This window comes from Protobothrops mucrosquamatus, unplaced genomic scaffold, assembly GCF_001527695.2.
Source record: "Protobothrops mucrosquamatus isolate PMUCROS unplaced genomic scaffold, P.Mucros_1.0 scaffold2821, whole genome shotgun sequence".
NCBI classification, from domain to species: domain Eukaryota; kingdom Metazoa; phylum Chordata; class Lepidosauria; order Squamata; family Viperidae; genus Protobothrops; species Protobothrops mucrosquamatus.
In genome coordinates, this window is record NW_015388854.1 from 79,524 (window position 1) to 89,885 (window position 10,362).

Here is a 10,362-nt window from a genome sequence, read left to right on the forward strand (position 1 = left end):
GGCGAGAGAGGTGGACTGGCGAGAGATAGAAAACTTCCGACCCCCGGACGACAGGAAGTGACCAGCTACAGCGGCAAAAACCAGGCGGCTCTGGGGCAGAGAGAGAGGCTGGTAGCACAAAGGAGGAGGACGAACGCCACAGAGGTGAAAGGCAGAGAAGTGTTCAAAGTCTCCGAGTTTGGCTGTTTACTTTTTTTTCCCCTCCTCTTCCTCCCTCTCCCCCCCCCCCAAGAGAAACAGAAGCCGCTTCCGGGCCAGGCTTTTGAAGGAATAAACTACGGGAGAATAGGACGCGAAGATTTTAGGCGGCGAAAGCCAAGAGATAAGAAGGGGAAATATACTGCTTTTTTTTTTTTTTTTTTNCTACTACCCGAAAGCCAACCGCGGAGACGCTGCCCTTCTCCCAGCAGTGAAGCTTGTGCACCTATGTTTGTGTAAAGTCAATTGCGCCCGCAGAGAGCGGTCTCCCCGGACTGCGGGCGTGTGTTTTGCCGCCGCCTGTGTCCCCTCGCTTACTGCCGCCGTCGCAGTCGGTGCCTCTCGCAGGAGGCGCTGCTGCTGCTGCTGGTGCCGGGCCGACGCAGCGTTTGGCCGAGCGGAGCGTCTAATTGCCGAACGCCCTCCCGCATTTACATATGCAGCCCGAGTCCACTGGAGCCGGGCCAATCCGCGCTTGCCCCCAGCATCATTAATCGCCATGCATTATTCACAATCATAATTACGGAGCCCCATGCGCGAGCCGCGCAGCCGCCCTATCCTTTTTTTTTTCTTTTTTTTTTTTGCAGCGCAGCCCCGCGCATATACCCCCGCCCGGGCTGCTCCGCCGTCGCCGCTTGGCTCGCTGGCGAATTTTATTTATTCCGTTTCTCTTTGCGCGCACGACAAACCACCCGCCCGCCCGTCCCCCCCCCCCCCCCCCGCGCTAATTTGTTGCCGATGAAATAAGGAGAGGGGGGGGGGTGGCGGTCCGACGCCACCAATACACTTTTCCTCGCCGCCAAGTCTTTTTTTTTCCTCCCACCCACCCACCTACCTACCCACCCCACCACCACCCACCCCCCTCCCCGCAGCGCTCCACCTCTCGCCGATGTCTCTGCAAAAAGCAGGCACAAGAAGCCGCCTCAGCTAGCAGTATGTCTCGACGAAAGCAAGCGAAGCCCCAACATCTCAAATCCGACGAGGAGCTACAAGCTGAGGTGCTTCCCGAACAAGGTAAGGCGAGGCAAGGCAAGGCGGGATTGGGCGGCCGGAGTCGGGTGCCTACGTGCGCCTGTGTGAGTGTGAGTGTGTGTGTGTGTGCGCGCGCGGTGGGTGTTTTCTAAGCCCGGGGATCTGGTGGATTTTACTATCTAGAGGGAGCTTGAGCAGCCCGGAGAAGGGCCACCTCGGGAAAGAGGTAGGAGAAACCTCGGGTGGGAGTTTAAAAGTTAAAGCGGCTCAGCCGAAGTTTTTCGCCTCCCCCCCCCCCACCACCACCTCGGAGCAAGTGTTCGCTTCCCACCCAAAGTCCCTTGCTGGCAAACTCGGCGTGCAGCGGCGGGCTTGAATTATGGCTGGACATCTGAGGGGAAGGAGAGGGGGGGGGGAGGAAGCGTTAGACCGTCCCCGCTCTCGGGAGTTGGAGGGTGGGAGCGAAGTACGTACTACAAATTCGTGCTTCTTTCCCCTCTTCCTTCCCCCTCACACACACACACACACACACACACCCGCTACCCAGCCCCGCGCGGACGCCGCTGTTTCTCGCCGCCGCTCTTAAGCCGAGCCTCGATTTGCCGCCTTTTCGTTTCTTTTTCTTTTTTTTTAATCTGCGATTCTTTCCTAGTTGTTTGACTTTTCGGCTGAAGCGGCCGCTTTTTTTTTTTCTTTTCCTTCCTCGTTCGCCGGTTCGTCGTCCACGTTCCCCGCGCCGCTTGTCGTCCTTTTTTTCCCTCACAGCAGAAAGTTGCCAAGAGAGTTGAGGGACCGGGGCGGGGGGGGGGGGCGGGAGAGGGAGAAACACCAAACGGTGAAAATCCTTTCTGGATCTTTACGGTGGTGTCAGAGATCCCCACCTCCTAAAAAAAAACCCACCCCGGAAGCGGCCCTGCTGGAGGCGGAGGCGGCTTCCCTGCCCCTGGATAACAAATAAGGCCGGCGAGGCGCTCCCGCCTTCGGCCTGCTGCGCGTCTGAGGTGGAAAAAAAAATTTTTTTCTTTCGCGGTTCGCTTCTGTTTTTTACTCTGAAGTAAACCCCCGCCGGCGGGCTTGGCTGCTGGGCCGGCTCGATTCCGGATTAGAGTTTTAAGTGTAATTCCTAAAGTAACCGAGGGGGAAGGGCTCTTCGGGGGGGGGGTTTGCTCAGCATCCCTCACACTCACTCACACACACAGAGACACACACTCAGCAAAGATTGTGCAGGATCAGTTATGTGAAGCAGGGTTTCGCTCTGGTTCCGCGGAATTTTTGGACCTAAGCCTGGCTTTGGGGTGGGGTGAGGGGTGCTGCTTCCAAAGGCCGGGGAGTGTCCCATAAATAAGTAGAGGTGGTCAGATGTTCAAAGGCAGGGAAAAAAAGAGAGGTCTCTTCTAAATGTTAGGGAGGGAATAGGAGTGACGCCTGGGAATAATTGTCAGGGCCTGGGGTGGATAAATTGTCTGCCCTGGGGCAGAGCTTAACTTGCCTCACGCCTGCTTTCATTTGCCCCCACAATTGCCTTGAAGACGTTCTTGGGTTTCCTTAGGATTTGAGGTGGATTATAAAATGGGATATTCGTTCCGCACTTATTGAAAAGAGAAAAAAAAAAAAGAATTTATTTGGGCCCCTTGAGGCCAAGAGAACCTCCAGGCGTGCTCAGAGGGTGCTTATAAAACAAGTTGCGTCTGGTTTCAAAATGATTTAGCTGCAATTGACTAAAAGGATTTTGAGCTGCCTTTAGAAGTCAATTTGGAATCATTCTAAACTCCAGAATCTGTATATGACATTAAAGTTTATAATTTAGGTTTCTTCCCCACCACCACCACCACCACCTCAGATTACTTTTTTTTTTTCAGTTATGAAGGCAGAGCGAAGTATTTCATTCTTCCTGTGGTTATCACTTAAAATTTCCATGCTGATCAGGATAGTGATAAAGAGGCAGTCATTGGGAGAATGATTCTGTTGCTCCTAAACGGCACATTCTAGCTTGATTGCTTTCATTTAAAAAAAAAAAAATCTCTAAGGAAAATTACACATTTAAATGCTTCAGAAAAAAAAGCACACACACATACTTCATTGGGCAAGAGGGGCTGGTGGAGGGAGAGAACTAAGCCATAAGAGTTTTGGCTATTCTAAATCATCACTGCAACCTTGCAGCTTAGTGCAGCACGAACTGACTTCCCAAGGTAAATGCATTTGTTACACTGGCAATTATTCAGAACTTCTAATTTCTTCCATATCTTTTCTTTAATAAGAAAGTTTTTGAAAAGAAGGAAAAGGCTGACAACTGCTGATTTGAACAGCTTCTTGGATAATGGTAATAATAAAATGAAGTGAAACAAGTTTCTTGAAGGATAGTTGAAATTAAAACAAGAGATTCCTTATTTTAAAATATTTTTAAACGCCTTCCAAATGCTTTATATTTATTTATATTTAGTAAAAGAAAAATGATAGAAAAATCTATCAGGGTGGATTGATAGATTGCTTGGTTTAAGAATGTAAACAGTACTCTGAATACTTTAAAAGTTAACAAGGAAAAACCTCAGTGCCTCATTATGGCACTTCTGGTGAGTTAATAAATTGAAGAAAATTGTTCAACTAGGAGGGTTTTTTGTTTTGCTTAGTGAGTCTTATCTATGTAGCCATGTCACCCAAGATTAGAACAGGAGATATGCTAAAAAGAAACGCTTGCATATGGTGTGTAGATTAAGAACAAAGCATCTTTTTGTCATGGAAATGGATTTTCTCTCTTTTCCCCCCTTTTTTGGGGTTTTGTTTTGTTTACTTCATCACATAGAATTTCTCACACTTGGTTTGTTTTGTATTGCCCTCAATGACTACATGATCAAATGAATGGATTTATTTCTGGGGAATAAGAAAGACAGTCTTCCCATCAAAAGGACTACATTGCATCCCAGTGAGGAATTTTAAAGCGTTATTATTGTGGTCACTGAATAGCTCAAAATCGGCTTTACCAGCATCCTTAAAATGCAACAATGTAAATACTTCACTATTTTAGAGAATTGTGATCAAAAGGTTATTCTCTTGTTTAATAAATGTATGTCAGTTTATAGAATATAAAATATATATTGATAATTAGTTACATGTAAAGTTCTGCAATTTCAGATCTCTGATTTACCAAAATCACATCAGGAGCTAAATTAGTTAAGTGTTCAACATTTTTATCTGACTCAGTTCAAATATTCTGCCTGCAGAAAGATTTAACTAGTTGTGTATATTCTAGAATAAGATGATGTTGTAATTTAGACATATCAGGCCTTTTCATTTCACTTTGTAATTGTAAGCAATGCCACTGTTCCTGATTCTTAGTTCAGCAACAGGCCAAAAACACTTTAAGCATATAAAACAGGCAAAAAAGTGCAGATAATATTTTTCAAAGATACCCACTAACCTTAGTTTTCTTTAGTATTTTAATTCCTGAGTCTCTTAAAGAATTCCTCAAGTTATTGTATCTAGTAAATGTACACATGAGAAAACACATTTGGTGCTGCATTTTAGGGATATAATCCATTAAGAAAAGCTGTTAAAAATAGGTGTACTTTTTTTTCTTTACAGAAAGAATGTTACACAGTAGCAGAAAGGAACATGACAGCTTGACAGACTGAAAGATAAATTATATTTAAAATTATATGAAGATCAGTAAATTTAGGTAGCAGTCTTAAAAAAGATTTTAGAAACACATTGATAATTTGAAACTATAGAGCAATGGGATCTTTTTTTTCATAAAGCAGAATACTCCCAGAGATCCCAAAACTAGTCAGAATAACATAAGCTACTATGTTGAAATGTTTGTTGTTGGAGAGAGAGCTCATGCTTTTGGTAATTTGGAAAATGAATGCTTACATGCAGTGATTAATTAGAATCTGCATAGTAGTTGATGCTGACAAGTCATGAACAAAAGGTATTTATGAACAAAACATTTAAAAGGATGCCATATTGAAAGAAATTGTCATTATAAAGAGTGGCAAAATATCTGAAGGAATTATTATAAATCCCAAGATAGTTAATTTGCTATTCTATATGCTAAATGAGTTAATCTTGAGTATCAGAAGAATTTACATCTCCATTTTAACATTTCTCTAAATCAACAGATTACTAGTGCTATAGAACAGTCTTGCTTTGTTACAACAATTGGAAACACTGCATTCACTTAGGAACCAGATGCATTCACCAATTTCTGGGGGGAGGGGTACCACATAGCACTTTCAAGTGGATAATAATTGAATAGAAATTAGCTATAAAATTGCTAAGAGGGATTTCTAAAATGCAATTTGTACAGATTAAAGTAACACGTTTTTTTGTTTGGTTTCAGTTTAAAGTGGACCAGCTCTTAGAATAATGATAGGTGGTTTTCAAATAATTGTAAAATGCATTTATATTGTATTAAGGATTTTTGTGACATACTAAATTTGTTTTAAAAACCTGTTCATCAGAATTCTTATATTTGAACTGTATATCTTTCCAAAATGCAGTTGCATCGTTGTTTTTTTATTCCAGTTCATCATTCTGTTATTTTGTTGATTTACCCCTTTGAGTGTATTCTTTAAAAAATATTCCTGCTTACTCTGAAGTAAGTTTATTTAAATTCAGTAGGCTTATTCCAGTAGATATAAGATAGCAGGATTAATGTTTATAAGAAACATACAGATAAGTAGAATGTGTTGCTTTCTATTATACTTAACTTATATTACTCTTAGGAACATTACAGATGATATGGAACATTTAATTAAATATTAAGTTTTGTGATTTTTAGCAAATTGCCTTTTAAAATAATAAAAGGCCCTTGTATTTTCCAATTTTAAAACAGTTCTTTAAGATATTAGATTTATTATTAGTGTGATAGAGCAGAATTATCCTATATTATTGTGCACAGTTGTATAGTAGATGTTCACATTATATTTTATATGCTATTCAAACTAAAGGATGGTTTAATAGCACATTAATTAAAATTTGCTTATTTCATTATACAAATGCAAAATAATCTTAAAAATAAGATAGTGTAATTTTTTGTGTGTCATTACTGTTGAGAGGAGAGAAGTATATATGTGCTCCCATAAATAAAAATATTACAAACATTAATTATTTGTATATCAATAATATCAGCTGAACATTCATGTTCTAAAGCAAATATTGATTACCTCTTTCTAAAAATATTTTAATACTATTGAAATATAATTTAAAAATAAAAAACAGTGCAAATAAAAAATTTGTTACTTTGGTTGAAGCACTGAGAAAGCAAAAGCTTTCAATTTTTTTGCATGATTTATTGACTGAATACCAAACCAACAGTGAACTATCTAGAGAATATTAATTGATAAGTACAAGATGTATTAAATTTTGTAAATAATGAAATAGACTACTGTGATTGATATAAATAAAAAATTGAAAAATTAAATACACTAAAATGATACAATTTGTATCCAAAATGGCTGCAAACTTTAGAAATACGAACAAAATATCTAGGACAAATAAAAAGTAACTTTTTTCGCAATAAATAGCAATATGTAGATCCAAAGTTATAGTCACAATATTTCATATTTATAGTATGGAGTTATGTTTCTCTACAGATAAAAAAATATCCATTTCATTTTACAGCATTATTATAGAAAATGGTTTTATAGGGATCTATTTATATGTAAAAAATGAAAAAGTAAAAATACTTTATAAATTTGTTTGAGAACAATCCCTTTGAATTCTATTGATCTTTATTTGGAGTAAAGTCAGGATTGTTATCGAATTCATGACAAATCATGCATTATTTAACTTATGAAATGTAAAATACTTTTGAGAGCATTTCTATTGTTAATTGCATACAGAACTAAGGCAGTCTTGTAAAAAGTTTTCATTGTTACTCGAGAAAATAAGAACATCAGTAGAAGCTTAAAGCCCATTTTTATGACAACCACAGAATGCCTGTATATTTTTTAAAAATAATGCATGCATGTTATTTTTAGTGTTTGAGACCAAATCATTTCTGTTTCCTGTGTCTGTGTTGAGTGCAGTAGAGAGTTTTTTGTTTGTTTTCAGTGAAAAGGTAGGATTGTTGGAGTGCCAACAAGCTCCCAATGAACTTTCCCTGAGGGTGGATAGTTAGAAGTGCTTTGACAAGGTTTGCTGATTTAACCTTTGCTTGTTTTGCCCTGCCAGGGGTGGCCACTAGTTGTCAAGCTCATAATACAATTAGTACATCTGTGCAGTTGACCTTGGCAGCGTGGCTTACCACTTGTTGTCTTAAGTGTTAACATCAAATCTGAGTGTCAACTAGAGATCCTTATGAGTTTTATATATATTTTGTACAGCTTATCAAATACCTATGTAGTTCAACTCACAAGCTGGCAATACTAAGAAAAGAGTTGTGGTTTTACACAGTATGTCATTGCTTAAATTAATCTTATATAGTGTCATTTACTTAGGTTAGCAAAATAACAGTGATTAGTCTTTCTCTAAGCTAATCTTCATTATTTAAGTGCATCAGTATTTCATTGCATATGCTTTATTAGTGATATCAGTTTATCTATGCAGAATATTATGAGAAATTTCATAATGTTCCATGGCTGGATTTTCAATCTTAATCATTTAGCACATACATATATATGCAAACAGCTCTCCTGCTTTCAATGAGACAGTGCTCTATAGAAAATTTCATAGTATCGAACCTGTATATATCTTCTAGTGTTCCGCCTGCTGGTTTATGTCTTTGAAAATGGGAGGTTATACAAAAATGGATCAGTCTCTTATATTATTTAGATTTTGTTAGGCCTCGATTCCTGTTTTACCAAGTTAATGAAATAATCAACGTTTAATACTTCACTAACTCCCAATAAAATCTTTTATCACTGTAGTCTAAATATTGAACACCAACTAGTTTACAAATATACAACTGAATATTTGAGATTTCAGTCAAGCAGATAGAGTAATTGCATTTAATCTGTTATGCGTTGATAATATTTTATCAGCGGTCAAAATGTAGAGTGCTTGATCTGTTCTTAATCTGGATTCATAAAGCCTTAGCAGTTGGTTAAATGTTGCATATGCTTTCTGCAGAAGGCACATGATGACTATGCCACAGGTGGCTGTTAACTTAAATTGTGAAATTTAGGCCACTAAATAGATGGAAAGAAATATATCAGGGCAATGCAATTTTTGCATAGCAAGAGTGCCCTCCACTGTTCAGATTTATATTGTCAACTTATGAGGCCTGTAGAAAAAGGATAGAAATTTTGCTATAGCACTAGAAATTTCTTCTACATTGTTAAACACAGTAGGGGTCTCTATTTGTCTCCTCCTGTTTCACAGCTTGGGCTCTGTGTGTGATAATTCATCTTTCTTTATGGGATTCAAAGCTATCATAAAAAAAATTAAAAGAATTAACTCAGAGAAAAAGGAGGGGGGAGAATGAAATAAAAAAAGTAATGCTTTCAATATATAAGAATTGTTTGATGAAAAAACTGCATGCTAAAAGTTAAACTGCTGTGTATAACACTAGTTCTTAATGAGGAAAATTGTGTTTGATAACATATTAAAGAAACATTGTCATTGTACAAACTAAATATGTTAAAATCTTGAGATTTATTAGTAATCTAAATCTAATTGAATTATTTGCCAATGTCCATATTAAAAGGGAATTATGCAAGATCTTTTCACACTGTTTGTGTCAGTCTAGAGATAAAGGCATTTACAGTTGCATTTTTTCATTGCACATGTTCCTCAAATTGGCTAATTGGGCCATTAGAGGAAAATGAATATATTTATAGACCAGTGTTGGGATATTCTGTCCCGACATGCTGAATGAATGTATTTGTTCATAGCCATTTAGTGTGGAATAAGTGTAAAGTGTAATTTTATAACTTTTTATTGTTATTGTTGATAGCAAAATGCAGCCATCTACCCTTGCCAGGTGAGCATGGTTGCAATACAATGCATGCCTATTTGAAAAGAAGGCCCATTGAATGTATTGTAGCTAAATTCTACATAGATACATCTTATCATTCAATCTTATTATTTTCTTAAACTGTGCCTATCTTGCATATGCCTTTTAAATGATGCAATCATTTAAAGGAATGTAAAGAAACAGTTTCCTTGGAGAAAATGTAATGGCCTAAGTAATAATTTAAAAGGATTTCATTTTAAAAAGTAACAATGATACAACGAAATAGAGAAAGTGCTTACTGAGAAAAGAATAGTTTTTTATATCCTTTTTGTTTGAAAGCTGTTTTGCACAGTTAAGAGTTATTGGGGGGGCATCCTTGCAACTTTAAGGATTTTTGTTTTTGTTCATCCATTTCTGTTAAAGATGTTTCAGTAATAGTTAAATGGAATAGAGGTCAGTTACATGACCACTGGGCCTTCTCTCTAATGGATAACCCGTACTACTTACAGTGGAAAGGAATAAATGTTCTAATATTGCTCATAAAATAAATATTGGGACAAAATGTATTATAAAAACTGGCACTATTGCAAACTGAATTTTTTTTAATGCTGCTAACCAAAGATATTTCCACTATTGTTTCTTTCTGTCTTTTTCCTCTTACTTGTTAGAGAGGGACATGTTTCATGCAGGAATATAATGAGAAGAAACCGTAAAAAAAGACAATTCAGTAACTACCCACAACAAGATTTTTCCATTAATGTGGTTGGAATTACTGAAGTGTCCTTTACAAACACTAAAATTCACAGTTCAGATGTCCTTAATGATTATTGGCTTCTGTCCAAATATTTTGATTAAATTATTTCGGAACATCAGACTGTATATGACATGAGCACAGATCCAAGTCAAGTGATATTATCGTGAAAAAGCCATGAGTAACTTGATGGTCTAAAGAAGAAAACTTGACATATTTTATATTGTTATTACCTTATTTTTCAACATATTAAAGATTGACTTGACCCCAAAGCTGAAGCAGATTCCGTACGTTTTTATGGAATATAATTCCAATATTTGGCTTACAATTGCAGTAACTTTTTCATAATTTATAATTCCTTTCCACATTCAGTGTTATGGTTATAAAGAACATATAAGTTTCAAATATATATTTTTAATGAAAATATATAAGTCATTAAGTCATTCTTAATATGATCAGACTTTAAGCCCATTAAAATATATATATATATATATATATATATATATATATATATATATATATATATATATATATATATATATATATA

General features: G+C 37.5%; 1 protein-coding gene across 1 annotated transcript in view; it reads left to right on the forward strand.

Annotated features, from left to right (window-relative positions):
- The first annotated feature begins 1,133 nt into the window (after positions 1 to 1,133).
- Positions 1,134 to 10,362, forward strand: part of SALL3 (spalt like transcription factor 3) — a 19,184-nt gene continuing 9,955 nt past the window's right edge. The window contains exon 1 of the mRNA XM_015825822.1: positions 1,134 to 1,212. Within this exon, the coding sequence (XP_015681308.1) occupies positions 1,134 to 1,212 (79 nt within the window). The remainder of the gene's footprint in view (positions 1,213 to 10,362) is intronic.